Source organism: Phragmites australis, chromosome 5, assembly GCF_958298935.1.
Source record: "Phragmites australis chromosome 5, lpPhrAust1.1, whole genome shotgun sequence".
In the NCBI taxonomy this organism is placed as follows: Eukaryota; Viridiplantae; Streptophyta; class Magnoliopsida; order Poales; family Poaceae; genus Phragmites; species Phragmites australis.
In genome coordinates this window covers 25,138,050-25,161,412 of record NC_084925.1, presented here as the reverse complement: position 1 = coordinate 25,161,412, position 23,363 = coordinate 25,138,050, and the positions used below count along the sequence as shown (strand labels likewise).

At 46.2% G+C, this 23,363-nt stretch overlaps 1 protein-coding gene, 1 long non-coding RNA gene and 1 pseudogene across 3 annotated transcripts; 1 reads left to right on the top strand and 2 right to left on the bottom strand.

Moving 5' to 3' along the window:
- Positions 1–4,453: 4,453 nt before the first annotated feature.
- LOC133919005 (uncharacterized) lies at positions 4,454–10,326 on the top strand. Of its 2 annotated transcripts, XR_009909881.1 has the most exons (4): positions 4,454–4,797; positions 7,979–8,060; positions 8,866–9,633; positions 9,714–10,326. It is a non-coding gene; the product is annotated as an uncharacterized LOC133919005 (long non-coding RNA). The 2 variants fall into 2 exon arrangements; XR_009909880.1 differs by lacking the exon at positions 7,979–8,060.
- On the bottom strand, positions 5,712–8,965 carry LOC133919004 (zinc finger protein GAI-ASSOCIATED FACTOR 1-like). Its single transcript, XM_062363180.1, has 3 exons — positions 8,827–8,965; positions 7,623–8,019; positions 5,712–6,648 (listed from the first exon to the last, which is right to left on the bottom strand). Exons 1-3 carry the CDS (start codon positions 8,963–8,965, stop codon positions 5,712–5,714), a joined length of 1,473 nt encoding a protein of 490 aa, XP_062219164.1.
- A 6,762-nt stretch (positions 10,327–17,088) lies between the features above and the next one.
- On the bottom strand, positions 17,089–21,450 carry LOC133917516 (potassium transporter 19-like; annotated as a pseudogene).
- Positions 21,451–23,363: the final 1,913 nt, after the last annotated feature.

The following is a 23,363-nucleotide window of genomic DNA, read 5'->3' as shown; positions in this document are numbered from 1 at the left end:
CGTCTTTGTTGGAGCATGCGGTTTGCTTCATTTGCAATTTCTTGCTAGTAGCTTCGAGGGACAATTAAGCTAAGCTACCAACCTTGAGGAATGGAGGTTCAGCTTTCTACGTACTACTTCTTAATTAGGACGAAAACCATTTTTGTTTATGTAGCGAGTCATTTCTGAGATTAGCTAAGGGCACTAGCTTCTCTTTCAGTTCATATTTGTCATTTCTGAGATTAGCTAAGGGCAGTAGCTTCTCTTTCAGTTCATATTTGTCTATCCTTCTCCGTGCAGATGTCTTGTGCGTCCTTGAAAAAATAATTGCCTAGATATTTCGTAAACATATTGTGTTCACATAGCGTGAATCGATAAAAACATATCACTTCACCCTATAATGAATTTTATCTTTTTTCTCTTTATACAATTCATGATTTAAGTTGACATTTTCTTGATGATATATGACATCATACACCATCTTATAAATTTTTTTTGGCTATTTGGATAAGGTGGGGGCATTTGGGCCGGTTTAACCCTTGAAAGATTAAAATACATCTAAATAGTTATGAAAAAAATATAAACGATATGTCATAATATAGAGTATGATGTCAACTATTATTCCACAAAAAAATCAATTTAAAACGTGACTTAAGAGCAGAAAGATATCATTAGGGAGTGATACGGTCCAGTTTTAGCGGTACGAAGGATTAAGTGAGACGGAAATTTTAGTGATTATCCAGACAATAGAAATTTTTTACAGGGGATAAAATGGATTTTTATGCTTTTAAATTGTCATTTCAATTGGGCACCATTGTCATTTGTTACAATCAAATTTTTTTAATATTGAGTAGCACTAGTTTCCTTCCTTTTTGGTAGAGTATGCTAATGTGGTATTTAACAGAGGAGGGGAAGTCCAGATGAAGGAAGCGGAGAAAAAACTAATTAGAGGCTTTGTTTGGAACATAGGTTTTGCACAGCAAACTAGAAAGGATTTCATTTATCATACGTACCATTTCCTCGTTCAAGAGATGGAATGCATTGGTACGCATCGTTCTCCTCGTGAGCATGTGGTTATAATAAAGATGACAAATTACATCATTTCATTGAAAATAGTACAATGATCAAATACCGAATCAGCTCATTTAACATGAATTAGCTGCCGACGATAGGACTCCACCAACAGAGTGGGAGCTCACCAATCGAGTACCTAAGTACTGATTTTGAATTTTAGGTACTTAGATTGGTGAGCTCCCACTCTGTTGGTGGAGTCCTATCGTCGGCAGCTTTTTATGGACACGTTGTTGGGCATCTTTATTTCAACTTTGCCTCTTTGGCATTTTTTAAGTCTTGGGCATGTGATCGAGGAGAGGAAGCTTTGAATCCCAGCATCCATCGGTCGCTGCTGCCGGTGACGACGACGTGATGTGATTGACCAGCGCACGGACTCCGACGAGGATTCTTTCTTCACGAGATTTGCAATTACAACTGTTCGTGGGTCAAACAAGGCCAGATTCGTCACCAGATCATTGCTCATCGATCAAAATCGCATGTGCAATCTCAATCTATGTTGGCGCCATGGCAGCAGTGACCTTGTTAACCACGATGCCAACAGCAGGTACCTGACGGAGGGTCGCTGGGTTAGGCGCATGTACATCCATCCAGTGTCAACTGTCAAGTGCTGCTGCACCGACGGCCAGTTGTTACCAACCTTTGGCGACGCTTTTCTTGTCATTCGTTAGGTCGTCCGCATTTGCTAACAACTAGTGGAGTTCAAACTGCACTCGCTCTACCAAACATGTGTACTGCTACTACATTTCTTTTGCACGCTTCCTATTTTTTATATGTTTGAAATCGTCTGAGATTTCAGGCGATGTTTAAATTCCACCGGTAGGTAGGGAGAGATAAGGTTCGAGGTTTTTAATGGCAAGAATTCGTGCCTGTGTTTTTAGAGGGAGGTTGACGAATGATAAGCTAGCCTGTCAGAGGAAGCGGGCGTGGCAGCGGAGCAGCGGGGATGCCACTAGCCACGGGCCAAACGACAGATTATCGGTGGGCCAGTGCCAGGGCGGAGAGCTCTAAAACGAAGATGTTAGCGTGACGGAGGTGACCGGTGTGGATCCGGCAGCAGGGACGTTGCTGGACACAGACGTAGATGGGTGAGAGGCGGGGGAGTGAGCCGGTGTCCAGAGGTTGAAGATGACAACTAATCTTGCTGAGATGCTTGAGAATTATCGTCTCTTTTTGGGATCGAGGTGTGCGAACACACACAAGCTTTTATATTTTTTTAATATTTCTTAAATTAGAAGATTACAAAAATAGGTGACTGCTTTAAAAAATCGCATATTTAGACTCTTGTCGCTCGTTGGAAGAGTGATATGTGTTGGAATTTGAAGGGGTTTTTCTTTTAAAATTCGAATTTGAGTTGGAGTTAAATTTGAATTGAGCAAATTCCTTAAAAAGGAAAAAAAAAAAAGGGGGGGATGAGGCCAGACCGAGTGGGTTGCTTCTAAAGCCCACCCGGCTGGCTGCCTAACCTAAATGGGTGCCCGTGCCCTGGGGTCTGGCGGCGACCGCCACAGAGGCGCGTGGGGGGCTCCGCCCTTCTCAGTCGCCCGTTCGCCGCCCGGCGGATTCGGTGTGCCGTTGTGGCGTCGTGGGGTGGATGCCGGGCCTCTTCCTCTCTCTTCAAATGCAAGTGAACTCACCTAAGCTCCTCCCTGGTCTATTTTGCTAGCTGCTCTCCACTTGCTCTCACGGCCACGGTTCTCTCTCTATCTCTCTCTCGTGCGAGGCTGTGCTGGCTTCTTCCGGTGGGGCGTCGACCGACACGGTAGAGCTCGTTTTTGGTCGAGTTCCCGTCGGCTCTCTCTCGCCGGCCTCGTGTGGGATTTGGCGTTGCGCCTTCTGCCTATTCGGTGCTCGGTGGTTCGGTTGCCGGCTGCGCGTGTGCACGAGGAGATCCGTGGTGTTGTCGGGTTGGTGGTTTCTAGGCTGTGCCTTTGTGCACGCCATAGCTTGCAGTGTTCAGCTTCTCGGGTGTCGGCTGTGGTGTGCCTCGTAGCCGGCTCTGTGGCATTGTATCTCTGAAAGCTATTTCCAGTTGTCCTCGGCATAGAGGGGGAATCTCAGTTTTCTGGGACAGCGCGTTCGCGTGCCTTGCCATCTTCATCCTACTGGACAGTAAGCTCGTTCCAATCTCTCCTTTACATTCTAGCGTGCAATTTTGATTCTCAATTAAGTTCATTGTATATGCATGCTAGAATTGACAATATTATGCTATGTGATGAATGCGAGCTAAGTACGTTTAGTGTATCAATTGTGCTCTTAAGCTGGGCTGTAGTAGCCGGTTATTGATCTAGTGGAATCTTTGTTGATCAGCTATGTGTCCACTGTGGTGTGTCTTTTGACGCACTCTGTTCAGTGGCTCTGTGTTGGCTCAGTGACTCTGGAGAGCACTTGAAGTTCTCTGTTCCTGTTGGCAAGGGCGCCCTTGAATATTTCTCTTGATCTGGTGCCACTTGTGACACCTTGTATTGATCTGTTGCCTTCGGCTGTCTTTGTTGCTGCCTGATCCTGGTGGGCTTGGGCACCCTACTGTCCTCTGTGTTCGGCTCTCTTTCTGTAATCTACAGAGGCCGATTGGTACTGTGCTTTATATTTTCAGAGTTGTTCACTAGGGTAGCTCGGCCTAGTTCTAGAGGTGACTTGATACACTGATTGGTAACATCTTAGTATGTGTTGGATGGCCGTTAATTCGGCAACTCGCTCTAAGAGCCATAACTTTTATTTTAACAATTGTTCATGTGTTATATTGCCTCTCTTTGTCAACTGTTAATCTTGATTCATTTGTATCCATGAGTAACTTATGTGCTTTCATATATGCTTTTAAAATACTCATGCTTACCTATATAATATATGTTGGCAGTTATGCTTTTATATATTCATGTAAATTCAGAATCAATTTAGTCGGAATGTTGCTAAAATATACTTTAACACAACAATATGTACCTGTTACACTTATAACGGATAACAAGTTTTAAAAAATAAACTTGCTACCCTTTCAACGTGCGACAAGATAAAAATAATACAACATTCCAATACTCCAAAAATTAAAAATATTATTGATAGTTACAAAAAATTCTGATTTTTTATAATGTAGCTCTAAAAAGACAAAAATATGATCTATATAATAAATTTATCCCTTTTTTTTCTCATACATGTCGTATTTTTGTCCTTTTTTTAAAAGTTAGATCATAGTATCCTCTACGCTACTAAATTTCTTCAGAATTTTTATAACAATTTTAATAATATTTTAAATTTTAAAGCAATGAAACGTACTTTTTTTTTATTTTTAAACCTCCTGTCGCCCTTCTCGCGAGCGATTTGAATAGTCTAGATGTGCGACTTTTGAAAATGGAAGCGATATTTTAGCAGTGAGCGTTGGCAGTAAAGCCCCAACCAAAGAAAGACCAATTCGCTCAGAGGCCCAAAGGCTTCAAAAGCCCACGGCTCGTCTCGTTACGTCGATGCCCTCCGCCGACAGCGCCGGCGGCCAGGCCGGCCGCCGCCCACATCCGGCGGCGTTGAGGACAGCGCCTACCTACCTTCTTCGCCTCGCCCCTCGTCAAGGATCCGCCCTCACTGCTACTGCAGACAATAGGGGACCTCAAAATTCGGAGCATCTTATGCGCCTCTTTCTACTTCCATTTCAAGTTCCTCAGAGAAATTTATGATTCTCGTAGGGCTGTCTTATGGATACTAGGGAGTACTCGAGAGTCGAACTCAAGTTGCTCTGAGCCTGGGCATATTGTTGAGGTATTCTGCGCTCACCAGATTACATTGCTACAAGTTTGCTCTATGCATCTTATTTTGATATGGATTTGGATGATATCAGTCTTGGAGTGTGTAGCTTCTCAGGCCTCAAATGATAATTCCATCAAAAAATGTTGCAATAATACAAATGCACAAGACATGACAGAGTATTACTAGCATATATGACTGAAGGCTTATCACGCCAACAAACCTGACATGGCCTCTATTCATCTGTATCAGCTTGGGTATCGCGGTCTAGTGTTGACGTACTGTTGCTTGATCTGCCTACGGGTCAGGCAGATCAATGGCGAATCTCCAGTCTAAGAGCACATTTGACCGTTTCTACAATTTATCAGTGATGCAAATGTCTAAATTGCTGTTATCGCCACATTTGACCATAGAGAAGAGGTCACACAGACAACATCAAGTAAAAACTAAAATTGAGTAGGGAGCAATAGTCAGAACTCTCTTCAGGGCCCAAAGGATTTGCCAGCATGCTTCCAAATTAAGAGAACCAAAAATCTGTAGTTTGGTACTTTCAAAGAGAACAACAAAATCTGTTGTTTGGGATTTTACTTATGTTTTAATTGTAATAAAAAATAGTTGACCCCAATAGATTGTTCTACAATCTACATCCATATGTCCTGCTTTCCTTTCCAATAGATTGCAAAGTATTTATTGATATTTCTTGAATGAAAATACAACATTTCCTTAAATCTATCCCTGTGGTCTCTCTGACGCAGATAAGGTACTTAGCTACTATTCTTAATCTTCCTATAGAAATGCTCTCTTAAAACCCATTTGTCCTAACAGACAAGGATACTGCCTGATACATGTTAATAGCAGCTTAATGGCTATTGCTGCTCCAGGGACAGCTTAGCTGAAGCTGAACTACTAGAGTGAGTCAAATGTCTGCTTTAGGAATCCCAAATGGGTTTCTCCAATGCAGCAGAGTCAAGAGATGACTGATGGTAAGCGTGGATATGCTCCTGAGGCTTCTGCTGCTCATCAGAGTAGCTTAATTCTGTCACATCCCCATTGTAGGTCTCAGAACTCATATCCAAGTTCCCACTGCCTCCTAAACCCAGAAAGTCTTGGGTTAGTCCAACATCTCCTACCCCTGAAATGTTTTCCTGTCTGTTATGCTGCATCTGACTTCCAGGAAAAATGCTGGGGCTCTCCTTTTCTGCTCTCATGGCAAACGGATGGTTCATTAGTCCAATTAAAGGCACTATAGTAGGTCTGACGCAGCTGCTTGCCCATGGTGAGTTCATCAGAATGCTACTGCGACCACTCATGTAAGAGTCCTCATCTTCAGCTGCCTTAACGCCAACACTATTAGATGCTGAATTCCCTAGGGATTCTCCTTGGCTTCCACTAGATATGTCCATATGATCCCCAGGAGTAGTCACATTACTTGGGTAACTTTTTAGAAGTAATGGTGCTATAGGATCATGGCTGGTCTTTGCTCCCATCTCCGCAGCTTTCTGTAGCAGTGCAGTTGCAGACGTGTATGGAGAGTTCATGGACATGTAAGGGTAGTTTGATGCGCTTCCATCAAGTGGAAAACCCAAATCCTTGGGTGATATCTGGTTGGAAAACAACGCTGTGTTCCTTGTAATGAGAGCATAAGGGGACAAAGTTCTCAGACGGCTGTCTGAATTATGGTCGTTGCTAGACAAGTTTGCGATCACATCTGTTGGTGAAGCAGTGAAGCTAGGTACTCCATGCGAAAAGATGTCCTGCTGCTGACCATGCAGACTTCCCACAATTGTAGCAAGAGTGTGGTTAACCATGGAGTTGTCTTCAGCCAATGCATCACAGAAGGCTCGATGTGTAATGAAACTGTCCTTTCTGCACATAAAGTACAATTGAATGCAAATTTCCAAAAACTTGAGATGAGAGGTATAAGCAGGCTTATATAATATTTCCAGTAGTTCTAAAAGATGTCAAGGAATGTCAAAAGTCAATCTTTTGCAGAGCATCAGCTTTTTTTCTCAAACGTGTAGGAGAGCTACGTGTCATTTCATTAAAATAAGAAGGAACAAACCAGTACAACACAAGAAAACACAAACAGAAAAAAGAAAAGGAAAGCTAACAAGCAAACACACAACAGACAAAACAAACACAAACTGAAAAAGAACCAAACAAACAGAGACCGGAGGTCTACAGCCCCAGCAGCACACCAACAGTTGATGATACAGTTTTACAAGCATGATAATTTGGAAACATATTTATTTCTAAATTCTAACAGATCAGATTAGCCTTAAAAAGTTAAGCAACACAGAGGTAAGTCATATAACTGGGGTGTACAAGAGAAATCATTGGATTTTTAGTTGCTACTCGCTGCAGAAGCATTTCAATTTTTAACAGCTTTGCAGTTGTTCTAATAATCTTGAGTTCTCTCCCCCCTCCCCCACCCCAAAAAGAATAAATCTTGAGTTCTCTTCCCCCCCAAAAGAATAAATCTTGAGTCTCTTCAGGAGGATCTTTCCTTTCTTAGCACATAAACCACTGTTCTCATGACCAGCCCTGCCCTGTGTAATTACCTAGTAATAAAGGACTCTAGCCTTTGCCCTTTTGTTTTGTTTTGTTTGCTGTTGTTGTACCTAAGTACTATAGACCTTGAAGTATTTAGGCCATGTAACAGACTAATATGCATTAGGTCGTAATCATGTGTTTTTTTTTATTTCATTGAGAGTCACACGTGCAGAAGTATGACTATATCACACAACAATGTCCAATGAATTTGTACAATAATGATCCTATGGTCAGTCGTAACTGGTTTAGCTACTCTGTGTAATGTTTTTGGTTGATGAGAGAGATACCTTGAGAAGATTGTTCCACAGTCACATCGGTACTCCTTGGTGCCACATATCTTTGTGTGAGCCTTCCAATCTGATTGGACAGCATACTTCTTTGAACACCTGTCACACTTCCACTTCTTCTCCCCATGCTTCCTCGAGTAGTGTTTTTTTATGCCTGTGAGATCACCCAAAGCTCGGCTTGCATCATGATGAGGGCAGGTGACCTCAGGGCAGACATACACCTTCTTCTTAGGTTCAGTGCTGCTTCTCTGCTTCAGCTTCCATGGTAGGTTATGGCCTCTCCTGTGGAGCTGGAGGTTCTGGTCTCTCTGGAAGCCCTTATGGCAGACCTCACATACGTATCTGTTTGTTGCCAGGAGTGCCTTAGGTGACAAAGCCACTACTTCCACATCAGGATCTGCAAGATGGATATCATGAACCAATGTTCGATTGTCACAGGTTGAAGTGCACATTTCCAGTTATCATTTTCACCACTTCAATTTCTAATCAAGCTGTATGTTGAGACCTATTGAACATTCTAGTTATCTTAGCTACTTCGGGTGTCAATGAATCACAGTGCCATGAAATGCATGATTTGCTTATTATCATTATTATCCATCCAATCATAGTCCCTTGGTTCCATCTACGTATCTCAAATCTTCCAGGTTGATAAATTGAAGTCTGAATTGAAATGAGTGGGAGCAAAGTATATAGTATCAATTGCTTGATTCCCCTGCTGCAGCAATGGGATAATACGATGCAGGTATAGAGCTTATACTAATATCCAAACAAACGAACCTGCCGGAAACTAGAATCTAAGATAAATCATGATATCATGAATTCCTCTGTAAAAGCTAGAACAACACTGCACAACATTTTTCTTCCATGCCTAGATCGTCAGGTACAAAAGGATAACATAAGATGATCTATAGAGTTTCTACTGAGCTTCCAGAAATTCAGATTACCCTTGCTTCATCTCTCTCCTTTTGATTAATTTCTCATAAGACCGTAACTAAGAACCATGATCATTGTTTTAAACATGCTTTGACGTGTTAATTATATTGCACTTGCACGTGTGTTCGTGCAATCAGATAATCTTGATCAGAAAAAAATGAGGCTTGGATTTTTTTTGTTTATGGCATGATGACCAACATTACTTGAAAAGTGATATTATTAAATGCCTTAAGAAACCAAGTGTGTTAGTTGAAAAGTTGAAGCAACGCACCTAGATTTCCTGGATGACCTCGTCTCCTTTTCACTACAGGTATGAAAGTATCACCTTTGCTTGACCCTGCTGCGCAAGCTTGTAGCTTCGCTTGCTGCTGGAAATTATTCAGGGATTCTTCCTCCGACGTGTGTGACATTGTTTGGAAGTCTTGATACTGGTTCCAGAGAGTGCCAGCAAAGTGAGGGGCGGATGGTGATTTATGCAGAATGGAACCAAGGGGCTGCAATTAGGCAATAGGAAAATGGTTTATAACCTTTCAGTCAGCATCAAGGACTGCAAATCTGCCACTATTATTTAAACCATGGAATGCGAATCTGATTTCCTCATCAGCACGAATGTTCCGTTTATTGTTTCTAAAGAAATTGTCAGTATCCTCAAGTTTGATAAGCAAATTTTCACATGAAAGGAGAACTAGTCTTGAGCTATATGTTGCTGTTTCCTCATCTCGTTGCCCTCCAATACTGTTATGCTCGGTATGGCACTATTTTGACAGAAAGATCACTTGGAAGATCACAAAGATTGATGTGATTGTATAGTGCAGACAGTAATTTCTGCTGTTGATTTTTTACTGAGTAGAAATCTGTATGCCTCGCAATTATCGACAATAGAGTCTCTAATGTATGTCATGTTTCACCCAGGGGATTAAGTTAGCTTGTCAGTGTCAAGGTCGATTGTTTAGGTGGTAAATTGATAATGTTTTTTTCTTGAGGCAATGTCGCAATCAGATGGAGGAATATAATCGAAGCAATCGGTGTGAAGGGCAGGCAGGAGACGGTTTTGTCGGTACAAGGGGGGATGACAACGGTGAGATCCGGGAGAAGAGACAAAAGTTGGCCGTAGTTTTATATCCTGCTTGCGTGGTGTTAACCTTCTTCTTGTTTTAGTTATTTGGAGCTTCCTGCGCTGCATGGAGCCTGGTGGTTTGAAGAGTTCTACGTCATGTCTTCCAATGCAGAAGCTGGGATCAGAAGAGGCTATGTCAAATGAACGTTCACCGATTTGGCGCCTAGTTATCATGGTGAATAGCAAGGTTGAAGTTCTATGACCTCAATTTATGGGTTATTCGGTGATATTTTCAGATTCGCGACCTCTCCGTTACCTACGCCTTTCTGATACTGTTCCGGTGAGAGCTCATCTTATTCTCAAAAGCATAGATCACGCTTCTGTGAAAAAATCACCGATAAAGAGAGATCGGAGACCTTGAGGAGAGCATCATTTGTTGTATACAAGATTGTTGTTTTCCACATGTAACTCTGTTCAATTCAGTTGAGCACTGCCACTGTGCATTAACCAATGCTTGATACACCTTGGAATTGTACAGAACAAATCGTCAGGAGGAAGTGTGCTGGATCTGGACCTGCAGCAAGCTGTGCTTTATTTCTTTCTTTCTTTTATCGCTGTTTGCTGATAGAGAAGGGAGGGCCTGGTTCGTTCGGTGACACCAAATACAGCACAAACAAAGCGCCAAAGCCGTTATACGGACTTCCCTATGCTGGCTATCAGGTACCTTTTTTATTTTTTTGAGAGAGACTATCAGGCATCCTGGTTCAACAGCTTATGGATTTACAGTTTCAGAGAGGGCATGTATCCTGCTGAGAATGAACGGACAAGAACAAGACATTTACAGTCTCAGGCCTTCAGCATAACAACCACTTAAAAGGACAGCATGAAGCCTCAAGTAATTCCAGGTGACAGCATGCTGCCCATGCACTTTTCTCAATGGCTAGTTAGTACGAAGGAAAACATCACCGGTATGCTAAACACGGTTTATTGGAAATATCGGGTGTGCCAGACAAGCACGGTACATTTTTTCTACCGGTGTCCACCGGTAAACCGGGTTTCACTACCGGATTTCGAGACTTTGCCGTGTGCCTAGGGCACACGGCGAAGGCCTAAAAACACTTGGCATACCACTGTCGGCATACACAGTGCCGGCAAACCACTGTTTGCCGAGTGTTTTATATCGTGCACTCGGCAAACATATTTGCCGAGAGCCAAATACGACACTCGGCAAAAAAAAGTGACCTAACGGTGCCAAGGCGTTAACGGCCTCTTTGCCGAGTGTCTCAGGGATACACTCGGCAAACACGAGGACACTTTGCCGAGCGCCCATAGTATACACTCGGCAAACACGAGGACACTTTGCCGAGTGTCCGTGGTATACACTCGGCAAAGTGAGCACAGAATAGCGCCCAAATAGCACAGTTTGGCGACATGTGCCACGCTTTGCCGAGTGTATCCCATGGACACTCGGCAAAGTGGCATCCAAAATGCCAGATTGAACAGCCTTGTGACACGTGTCCGTTTTGCCGAGTGTAACACTCGGCATAGCCTTGTTTGCCGAGTGTAACACTCGGCAAACTGTTATTTAGCAGATCGACAATTGATCCATACCAGATTCAAAACTGTCACGGCAATTCAAAACAATATATATATATATATATATATATATATATATATATATATATATATATATATATATATATATTCACAGATTACCACCTTCACATAAACATCGCATATTACGCAAACATCACATAAAGCGTCGCATAAACATCGCATATTACACAAACATCACATAAAGCGTCGCATAAACATCGCATATTACACAAACATCACATAAACCGTCGCATAAACATCACATATGCCACAAACAGCGCATAAACTTGCGCAAGTGACACAAACATGACAAATTGTCGTGACAAGATAGCAAAACATAGTCCAAACAAAAAGAAAATGTAGCAGGCCGTAACGGACTCAACACTTGATTACCACCTTAACCTGCATCAATTAAGGAGCAAAAACGTTAATTAAGAAGTATGCATTTGAAAGTAAACAGAAATGGTAAGTATGGATATGGGGTTACAAAAGTAAGTTTTCAAAGTGAGGAGAACAAACCAAAGTGAGGTGGAGTACCAAAGTGCGAACCTCCAGCTCCAGGCGTATTCGATCCCTCTGATGGATACTGCACAAAGTAGATAGTTAGCACAACACTCTATGGTTGTAAGAATGGCAATAATGGTGATTACAAGGTTATAAACTAACTCACAGGAGTGTTTGGAGCCTGTGGAGCAAGTGGACGAGAAGGGGTTGGCATCGGTGGCGGAGTTTGGCCCATTGCAGCATAAAGGGGCGTCATCATCGCATACCACTGGGATCGTTCTGCCGCCATCCTCTCCTCGAACGATCTCTCTAATTCATGCCGGAGCCTCCTTTCTTCATCCAGCTGGGCCTACAGTATGTCATCGCAATCTCATCATCGTTCCAATGCAAAGCATGTAAAGATAGTGGAGGATGAATGAAACAGAACTAACCTGCATTTCGTTCATCGCAATCCGTGTAGGCTCTGGGCGAGGGCGTATACCCGGACCTGAGCTCGTGCTCTGAGCTCTAAGCTGAGAGAGAGAGAGAGAGGGAGTGGTGGCCGTATCGAGTGTGCCGTCGCCAATCCAGAACCGGCCATGTTTCTTGCCTCCTCCCGCCCTCATAACCACTTCCCCATCAAGATCCTGCTCGCTCGGATCAAAGTCTGGGCCGTGGACCTCCTTTGCCATCGATGTGTATCCATCCAGGCGAGCCTTGACGTTCTCGTTGGTGTACGCTGAGGCCGTGTCATTCGGGTCATAAGCAACCCCGTGCATCGCCTTTGACTTATGGGCCAAAGCATAAGCCTTGAACTGGGAGAGAGGCTGACCATCATTTTTTGCCGACTGCAACAGAAAAGCAATAACATTCATAAAGGGGACGCCCGCACAGAAATTAAGGAGAACTGAGCTTGGGAACAACAGATGCTATTGCATACCCATCTAGCCGCGAAACCAGTCAGGCTGAGGTTGCCTTGATGGTGTGGCGCGCTAGGCATCAACAATCGCCTTTCCCGGCAAGCATTGTGACTCTCCTCCCACTCGGGAGCGCACCACTTGTCCACGATCACAAACCAGCACGGAAGGTCTCCGGCGCACCACCCCGGAGGCACCTAAATAATCAAGTACATGATATATAAGAAGAAGAAATTAAGTGTTAGTAATATAAGGAACAATAAGCTTTAATGTACTTTACCTTCAGGTACTGCTCCCGGGTCAGAGATATGGTCCTAGCGTCTTTTTTTGTCACCTTCGCTCCAAGGTGTTCCGCGTGAAATTTGATCACGGCCTGGACGCGCGCCTCATAGTGCATATCCTTAACAAGTTTCTTGGCAGCTTTGTCGATGACAGCAGCTGCCCTAGCCTCCAAGCCCGGCTCGCATCTAAAAAAATCCTGCATATAGACGCGACGGATCCAGTCATTAGTTAAATAATTTCCATGCGATTAGTATTGACTAATGTAGTGCGAACGAAACTTACCCACAGCTCGGCCTTCACCCACTCGGCTCTATTGGGAAACACCCTTCCCTCCCGGTCACGGGCGTCCGGCGCGGCTGCATAGTGAGCCCATGTGTATGCCGGCTCGATTACTCCGCCCAAAGTAACCATGCCAGGGAACTTCTCCTTGATCAAAAGTCCAAGGATGCCGTTTACATGGCGTGAGTGGTCACCCTCTCCAACCCTCAGCCAGTTCCTGCACAAGTGTAAAGGCAATTTATTAGTATGTGTTGAAATATTGAAGATACAAAGGCAAAAAAATAATGAGAGTAGAGAGAGCCATTTACTTCTCTCCATCTGGTCGAATGAGCGGGCGTCTAGCCATTGGCATCGGTCGCCTCGGGAGGCTCGAAGGACCACGCAGCCACACACGAGAAGAAGTAGAGCTAGAGCTACCCCCCTGGTCAACCTGCTCCTCCTCTACCTGCTCCTCCTCATCCCCAGACTGAGTCGCAGCCGTAGGTATAGGCGAGTCAGACTCAGACTCAGCCGCACCTAGAGGCGACTCAGTCTCCTCCTCAACAGCAGGTATAGAAGCACCTCCTCCACCCCTGCCTCCGCCTCTCGGCCTTCCTGGAGGTCTTCCCCGGGGTCTCTTTCCGGACCCGTCACCTGCATCCGTGGCTTTCCCCGTCGCCTTTTTGTATAGCGACGTTAACTTCCTCATACCGCCCACCATGCTATGAGAACGAGTAAACCAATTAGTACGGATGTTACAACTTGATGTAAATAAATGAAGCATACTAAAAAAAACATGCTATGAGAAAGAATAAGTCATACAGTTATTACAAATAAACATACAGTTATTAGAAATAATCATCATCATCGGGATCAGGTTTGCCCTCATCTAAGTTTTTATTAGAAATTATGTCTCAAAATTACACCAGTAAAATTATGTCTCAAAATTGCACCAGTAAAATTTTTCCCACACGCCATCAAAATTTTAGAGCCTTGGATCAAACAGTGCATCTACCCGATCAAACTCAGCTCCTCCCTCCCTCCCTCTGCCTACAGCGGATTATTCAGCAAAAGCCCTCAAAACCAAGATAGTCTAACCTGCCTACGGCAGATTTTTCAGTAAACTTTTGAAATTCCTATCCCATGATCTACTCAGCCAAAAAACAAAATTAAATACAATCTGGAAAGCTTATAAAATTGTTACCTTGCTCTTCTTCTTTCCTCTTTCTTCCTTGCTTCTCCTTTCTTCTGTTGTTTGCTCCTGTTCTTCCCTGCTCCTAAGGTCCTGTTCACGAGCTACGTCGGGCAGTGCGCGGGGGAGGCGGCGTCGGGCAGCGTGCGGCAGCCGCGGCAATGGGCCGAGGTGCCGGCGGAGGGGGGGCGGGGGCGCTGCCGGCGGCGGCAGCGGCCGGCCGAGGTGGCGGCGGAGAGGGGGCGGCGGCGAAGCCGGTGCAGGGCCGCGGACCGAGGCGGCGGAGGGGCGCGGCGGCGGAGGGGTGGCGGCGGGCCGAGGCGGCGCTGGCGGCGGAGGGGTGCGGCGTGGGATGGGCGCGGGGGCGCTGGCGGCGGAGGCGGGGCGGTGGCGCTGGCGGCGGGGGGGGGGGGGGGGGGGCGAGGCGGCGGTGCTGGCGGCGGCGGAACGGGGGGCGGGGGCGGGCCGAGGCGGCGGTGGCAGGAGGGGAGTCGCGCGCGCAGGACAGTTTTCGATCTGTCCCCGCGCGCGGGGTGGGGAAACCCTATATTCGCTGCTTTGCCGAGTGTGATATCTTTACCGAGTGTCAAATCTAGAACACTCGGCAAACCAGTTGTTTGCCGAGTGTGAGATCAAGGAACTCGGCAAACACGTGGTTTGCCGAGTGTAAAACATAGACACTCGGCAAACACCTGAATTTTTTTTTACTACATATTCACTAAATGAATTAGAAATTGCAAACGGACCTAGAAAAATACCAAATTTTAACATCGAATATGCTATGTTGTATGTTGAGTGTAGAAAAAGTTTCAAGGTCAAACGACGATTCAAACGTCACTTCGGGTTCAAACCTAATCCGTTCCCTCTCGAAACCATGATTCTTCGTGGGAGATGCTTCGATTTCTAAGCATCGTACGTGACAACTTTTGCGAAACCTTCTCAATTTTTTTATCTCAGCCTCTACGTATCATATCATGCCACTATGGCAAGTCTCATGTTTTTCTGACTTCGTTTGCTTTTTTTAGAATTAAAAAACCAATAAGCTACATGTTGCTGGTCGAGTGTTGCCGCCCAGATGTTTCAAATTTCTTTTCATTTCTTGGGTAAGGCCTAAAAATAGACTCAAAAACATGAATATGATTTTTCTACCCATTTTTGTTCATTATTTCATGTACTTGCAGATCAAATTTGACTTATATCCATTAAAAGCCTAGAAATGCACTTAATGAATTAAAAATAGCAAACTGACCCAGAAAAATGCCAAATTTTAACATCGAATATGCTATGTTGTATGTTGAGTGTAAAAAAGTTTCAAGGTCAAACGACGATTCAAACGTCACTTCGGGTTCAAATATGATCCGTTCCCTCTCGAAACCACGATTCTTCCTCGGAGATGCTTCGGTTTCTAAGCATCGTACGTGACAACTTTTGCGAAACCTTCTCAATTTTTTATCTCGGCCTCTACGTATCATATCATGACACTATGGCAAGTCTCATATTTTTCTACCCATTTTTGTTCGTTATTTTATGTACTTGCAGATCAAATTTGACTTATATCCATCAAATAATTTCTTATGAAAAAGAGTTGTCCATAAAATTAGATTTCGATGGAACATAGCAAACATGTTATCCATCCAAGAATCGCCAAATGAAGTCGCTTTTTTGTTCCACCACTTCTCACTATGCTACCAGCTACCTCCTCTGATGCACTTAACGATGAACCAAGCAAAACCCATAGATCAGAAGGGCAGCTTAGTGTGTCAAGCTGATCTGCTTTTGCTTCTTCCACTTGGCAAGCATTGAAAATTCCTTCTTTGTCTGGATGACAGCTGGAATGATAGTATATAGTCGAGAAATTCCTTTTTTAAGGCAAGGAAGAAGAATTGTTATTCTCTTTCAGAGCACAACTGATTCCAAGGGCCGCTCCCAGGAGTCCACATCTGCTGCATCTCAATCTTGAAGTACGACTGAATTCTAACTCCAAGTTCATAACAATATCATTCTTAAACCATACTGTAGTAGTATCGGAATCGATGTGTGGCGGCCTTTGGTTGGTTGTTATTACGAGAAAGAAAAGAGAACAAAAGGAAATCAAAAAGGAAATAAAGAAAAAAAAAGTTTGCCGAGTGCTTAATATCGAGCACTCGGCAAACATTTCTGTTTGCCGAGTGTCCGTTAGACGACACTCGGCAAAGGGGTGACTCGCCGTCAGCCGCCGAACGGAGGGACACGTGGCGCGTTGTTTGCCGAGTGCCCGAATTCGCCGAGCGTTTGTTCTCAATTTTGCCGAGTGCTATGGTTTGCCGAGTGTTTTTTGAGGTATTTACCGAGTGTCTATTTGTTTGCCGAGTGCTTTCGTCCGGCACTCGGCGTAGGTGGTTGTTTGCCGAGTGCCCGATATATTGCACTCGGCATACATGTAGGCACTCGACATACACATCGTTTCCGGTAGTGTTTGTTGCTCATTTTTTGCCAAATTTTTTCCCCTTGTGAGTACTGAATGGCCAGCTGGTGCATGGAAAGATGGAATGGAACTTGGCAATTTGCAAAGGAGATTCAGGTAACCATGCACTTGTTACTACGCATGCAAGCAGCCAACCACGCAAGTAGAGTCATTCAGGCCATGCACGTGCACAGCAGCACGGAGTAATTAACAGTCAGTCCATTTGCCAAGCACACCATTAGAACAAGGAGCACAGCATGAAGACAAGCCCTAGGAAGAAGAGACGTAGCAGGCAGCTGTGCTGGTTATATCTCGTCGGTGATGCCGACCCTGAGCAGCTGGTCCTTGGGGATGGACAGCTCCTTGTGGCTCTCCCGGATGCTCTTCCTCAGGAAACCGTACACGTTGTTCGCCACCACCCGCTTCACCACCGACGACCCCGCCGCCGTCACCGTCGCCTCGCCCATCAGGTGCACCACCCCGCTTTCCGCCTCGGCGTCGATGAACCGCTGCTCCTCCTCCTCCACGCCGCGCGTCGCTGTCCGTGCCATTGTCGCAGTCGATGGCGGCGGCGGCGTCGTCGCTCGGGAGACTGGCGAAGGCGGCCTCCTCCTGGACGAACATCTTGAGGCGGTCGAGGAGGAAGGCGGCGAACTCCCTGAGCCCCTCCAGCGGGTCGGTGTAGCCGTACCGCACCACACAGCGGAACACGCGGTTGGTCACGGGGCCGACGCGGCGGAAGATGAACCGCTCCGGTGGCGCGACGCGCGGGATGGGGAGGTGTTTGATGGACATGAACACGAGGACAGCGTGCACGCAGGGGATCTTGTCGACCAGGCGCGGAAACACGGGCGGGATCCCCTGCACGAGCTCCGAGTAGAGCAGGCCCACGCCGGGCACCCGCCGCACGTCGCGCCGCGCCAGCACAGCCGGCACGGCGCGGTCCAGCTCGTACCAGTATCGCCGCACATGGACGTAGTGCCAGGCCGCCATGAGAACCATGAGCACTAGGGAGAAGCAGAAGGGCAGGTACCCGCCCTCGGCGAACCTGGACAGGATGGACGACAAGTACATGATCTCGGTGAACCCAAACGCGGCGTAGAACGCAGCCACCAGGGCCGGTTGCGTCCGCCACACAAGCAGCATCACCACCGCCATCAGGTGCTTCGTGATGGAGAACACGGTGACCACGGCGATCCCATACGTGTTGCCGATGTTGGTCGTGGTCTGGAACGCCAGCGTGACGGCGACGCTGGCGGCTGGCGGCGCCTATCAGAAAATTCACCTGGGGGATGTACGCCTGGCCCTCGTACTTGCTGGAGGTGTGCACCACCTCCACCCGCGGGAAGCAGCCCAGCCACAGCGCCTTGGACAGGATCGCGAACGCGCCCGACAGCATGGCCTGGCTCGCGATGATGGCCGCCATGATCGCCACCACGAACACCGGCCAGAACATCGGCCCTGCATTTTAAGCTCACCGCCTCAGTTTTGAATTTTGATGTATTTTTGTGCAAATTACTATAGGAGACTTGAACAAGCTACTGATAGGAAGCGAAAAATGACGGGTTGACCATTCGGCTGTACCTGGAATGGATTTGTAGAAGGTGTCGCCAACCTTTTTGGGGAATTTGCGTAAATAGGCCGCCTGACCCATGTAGCATAGTGCCACAGAGAGGAAGAGGATACAGGTGAAGCTGATCTGCAAGAGGGAACCAATAGTTTGGTAAGTACTGTAACAACTAAAAAGATGTTTTTTTAGGAAACCAGTATGATCGTCCCCTACTGGTTATATATTAAATAAAACAAAATTTATACAGAATGAAAATTACAAACCAAAAACAAAAATAAAAAAGAAACCTATACAAGTTATTCTAGAGAAACAAGACATTGATTCGTCATATCTATTTTATTAGCTTTAGCTCTATGGATAACTAGAGCAAATTTTTTTTTGAAGAAACTCCACACAGCTTGAATAGAAGAATGTGCATAATTGAAAATCCAATCATTCTGATAGACCAGATACTCCAACACATTAGAGTAATGATTTCCATGGCAAAAGGAATAGCCAGCTTTCTTTTGAAGTGTCTAAAGTTATGCGCCATACTGAAGTTATTGTTGACTATAAGACGAAGTAGTCTCCAACAGTTTCTGGCGAAGTTACAAAGAAGGAAAAGATGCTATGTACTCTCCTCAATCTGCAAAATACATAGGTCACAGGTGTACGACTGAAGATACATTTTTTTATATATATAAGATCTCCCTTGTGTTAGATCTATCTTTAAGGAGTAACCAAAAGAACAAGATGTTCCGGCCCTAGCAACCGAAGAGTGAAATACTGAAGCAAGTTAAAGCTATGGCTGTTAGTACTTGAATGGCCCTGATGTTGAAATGACCAAGGTCCGCAAACATTGCCTCGTTCCTGTTCCAAATGACATTGCAAATAACAACAAATCGATCGATCAAATTTGTTGTTCGTTTCCCCATATTGCAAACAAGGGTGGACCTAGGACAAAACCTGAATAGGGCATAATAATAAGAGTGTTGCTATATTTCAAATGCTTAAAAATAAGGCAAATATTGGTCGATCATTCTGAACCGTAGGATGAAGATCCAATGGCCTCCACGTCGTTTTCCTCCTCGATCCGTTTTCTCAACGTTGCAACTGCCTCTTCATTTCCATTCCATTTTCTAAGCGTAGGACCCGCCTTCCTCACCTTGCTCCCCCATGCTGCCCTCCTCCACCTGTCTCCGCTCACCCCTACTCCAGCACTGCCCATCCGGTCGTCATCCGCCACCTACGGCTGGTGGCGCCCCCATGCCCGCTACCATTGCCTAGTGGGCCTGCCGCCTGCCTACCTCCCTCTAAGTCCGAAGATGGAAAAATCCCACTAAGAAGAACATCATGAGCATTCACACCCGCTCACACGATCGCCTGAGATGCTTCGGCATTTTCAGACATTTGAAATTTAGTTAGACAATAATATCTATATCAATAATTATAAGCATCCATAAATATCATCTGAAACTGATTGTTGAATGTGGGCCTCATAGTTAGGCCGAATTGAGGCATATATGATAAAAAAAATAGTGGACTGCATCAATTGAGTGCCAAATTTTGGGATGGGACCATGTGACCCCATTTCGAACTTTATACAGAAGGTTTTTCCGTACCAACTCCTTCTACCTATACCGCAGTTGAAGCACCTAAAGGTGAATTTGGTGTCTTTCTTGTCAGTAATGCTAGCCGCTGCTTCATTTCGTATAGCGATAACGCTTTCGCTCGATTTAAGAAAGTGGGATCTGGCCTTGCATTTTTGAGATAGGGCTCCCTCACGGCATTCAAAGTGATGAGAGACCTAAAGCTATTACCTGTGCTGCAGAGGACTACGCCCCCAAGCGAGACCCAAGCCTCCTTGCTGTTCCTCCTGAAGTAGTCAATGATGTACATGGGGTTGAATGCCCACAGGATGCAGGCGTCATGCACGGCGAGGTTGTATGTCCCGATGGTGGCGATGAGGATGAACCACACGGAGATGATGGGCGCGAAAGAGTAGCGTGACTTTGTCAGTGCCAAAGTGCCGAACTGAGAAGAGCACGAACAGGATGGCCATGGAGATCCACACCACATGTACTGTAGCAAAAACGACAACAGGAAACCTATTTAGAGACTATACTATAGCTACCCATGAACAGGCTGACAAGATGATTGGTATCTGAACGTTGCAGCATACATTGAGTCAAGTTGGGCGCTTTCTCCCTGATCCCACTCACTGCTGAAAGCACTGCAAGAACACATCCATCAGCGACAGATTAGAATTCCTCGAACCCACATATCTAAATAAGATCCGTGCGAGCTTATTGCCTTTTTAGTACTCTTCATCCGCAGTACGTACTGAAGATTGCCGACGTCAAGGTTCCATCGCCCATGACCATGGAAGTGCCGAGTATGGTGATGGTGAAGAGCGCAATCTTGGCAGCGTTGCTGGATTCGAGCCTCTCCTTCATCCACAGCGCCCTCCGCAGCCTCGAGCTGGGCGCCTTGACGCTGTAGTTGGACACCATCGCGTCCTCGGCCTGCTGGTTCGGGACCATCCTGATCTTGGCGTACCGCGATATCAACGAATACAGCGCGCGCGAACGTTCCTCCTTATCACATCGATCACAAAACAATGCCATCCTCATTCCATGCTGCTTCGGCTCGACGGTAATGATCGATGTCAGTGAAGAAGAGCTAGCTCACCGTCGCCGTTGTCGTTCGCAAAGAGGACGATGAAGACGTACTTGAGCATGGGGATGAGGATGAGGGTGTAGAGGATGAGCGAGAGGACGCCGGGGTGCCTGATGCCGTCCGGGAACGTGCTCGAGTACACGTACAGCGGCGACGTCCCGATGTCGCCGTACACCACGCCAATGCTCTGGAACGCCAGCTGCAGCGTGCGCGCCCAGCTTCCCTGTAACACATGCATCGCACGCACGTACTGCGTGAGCCATGGCGTGAGTTCTGAATTGGCAGGCCAAGAACGCCTGTCAGGCCATGTTGCGAGTTAAGTTTAAGGTGACACTGACCCCGGAGCCATGGTACTTGTAGTTGGAGACCTTCTCGGCGTCGAGTCATGGCGCTTGAGCCTCTCGGCGCCCGCCGCCGGGTTCTAGGCTTCTGCTGCCATCTCCTCTTCGGTGGTGCTGATCTTGGACGCGTCTCAAGAGCTCGGAGGGTTTATAATCGATGTGCAGAACTTCTAGGCTTCAGATCCTGGTGCCCTGAAACAAATTCTTATGAGAAGCCAAAACTCAATTTACAAAATATTCTGAAGACTATGAAGATCGGCCACAACATTCTAAAGGCTACGAAACTAAATTCTGAACTAATCCCTCCTCCCGGCAACAGTTATTGTTGGATGTGCAGGAGGATCGGCACGTCGGAATGCGAAACGATTGGCTCAGTATGGTTCAGAACAAACAACAAATGCAAAACAGAGAGATGAAGCTGTGAGATCTTGGAGACGAGAGGGGGACGACGGAGGAGATACCCGGGATCCGGAGGAAGGGCTGCGAATGCAAGATTATATCTCCCCCGCCGCGCTCAAGGATAGCGGATTCCTTCGTTTGCACTGCCGCCATCTGAATTTGCAGAACCAGATGCCATCGCCCTGCTCGGAAAACAACATCCAGAGCCAAATATGGACACGCTTAACTCACGCCTCTCTGGCCGCCGCCTTTCGAAACGAAGAGAAGGAACGGAGCTAGCTGGGTGTCCTGCTTCTCTATCTCTAAGAATGTAATTAGCGCGTAGTTTCTACGCGTTCACCTGTCAGCAACGCGCAGGTCGAATTAATCTTTTGCTTGCCATGTTTGGCTTGGTCCAGCATGCATGCAGCAACTGTTGGCTCTTGCTGCAGTGCTGGTCATTTCTTTCTGTTTCGAAACGAAATGAAGCGGAATGCCGTGTCTTCAACCAGGAAGGAAGACGCGGGGGAAGCGATGGCCACTACTAGCTGGAAACTAGTGATGCGATGACCTTCTTTTTTTATTGACGGCAGAAAATTTTCTATAATTCACTATAGAATAAAAGAGTTGACATAGTTTATAAAAAAAATTGAATCCGAAAACCTTACAAACGCACGACAAAAACTCACGGCATACTACCACTCACTAACAATCTACAGATGACGGAACCCGACACAAGTTACTAAACATATCGCAATAGCGACACAGTAGCTCCAACTTCTCGTGACAGACCTCAATCTATGTCTCATTATTATTGCATTCACGCACATAACTACCACCGAAATAGCCTCAAGAGAGAGCGTACTACGTGTCATCGTTGCCAAGCTTCATCGCACCTTAACAACGGAGCAGCTCCGACTCCACACCAACATGATCAACCCAAGCCTGTCAGCCGCCTGCCGTGAAGCAAGAAGCGCAGCTCCAAGGAAGCAAAAACCTCGTCATCACCCTAGGCCCGAACCTCATCGCCGCCAATCTCAATGCCAGTCCCAGCCAACGCAGGGCAGGGGGCTCCAAGGCAATTCATCCACGTAGGACACGATGTCAAAGACACCGCCATTGCCCGATCTCAAAAGAGATTAGGGTTTTCACCTGGAGGATCCTCTTGGGGCTTGGGGGAGACAATGATCTCCTAGCGACGCCTTCATGAAGGAAAACGATACCTAAGATTGTCGCTGTCGCCAGCATTGGAAGATCCAAGTTAGGCTTTCACCTAAAGCCCCCCACAGCACCCAACATCCTACGCCGACGCTGAACACCAACCGGGCATCGCTGGCATGCATCGCAACAAGTATCAAGTCGCAGGTCATCGAGCCCCATCGCACGTGTCTGCACGCGAGGACGTCGCCCAAATGCGCCAAATTGGCAACAGCCTTGCGGGACCAGCCGCTGCCACCACCTTGAGGGACCAGCCGCCGCATGGATCCAGCACCATCGCCACGTGGGACCTATCGTCGCCGCTGCGCGGGCTGGCTCCACGCGCGTAGATCTGCACATCCCTCGTGCGAACCACACTACCTTAGCTTGCACGTTACTAGCAGGCCAACTTCAACTCTTTAATAGCATGACATCT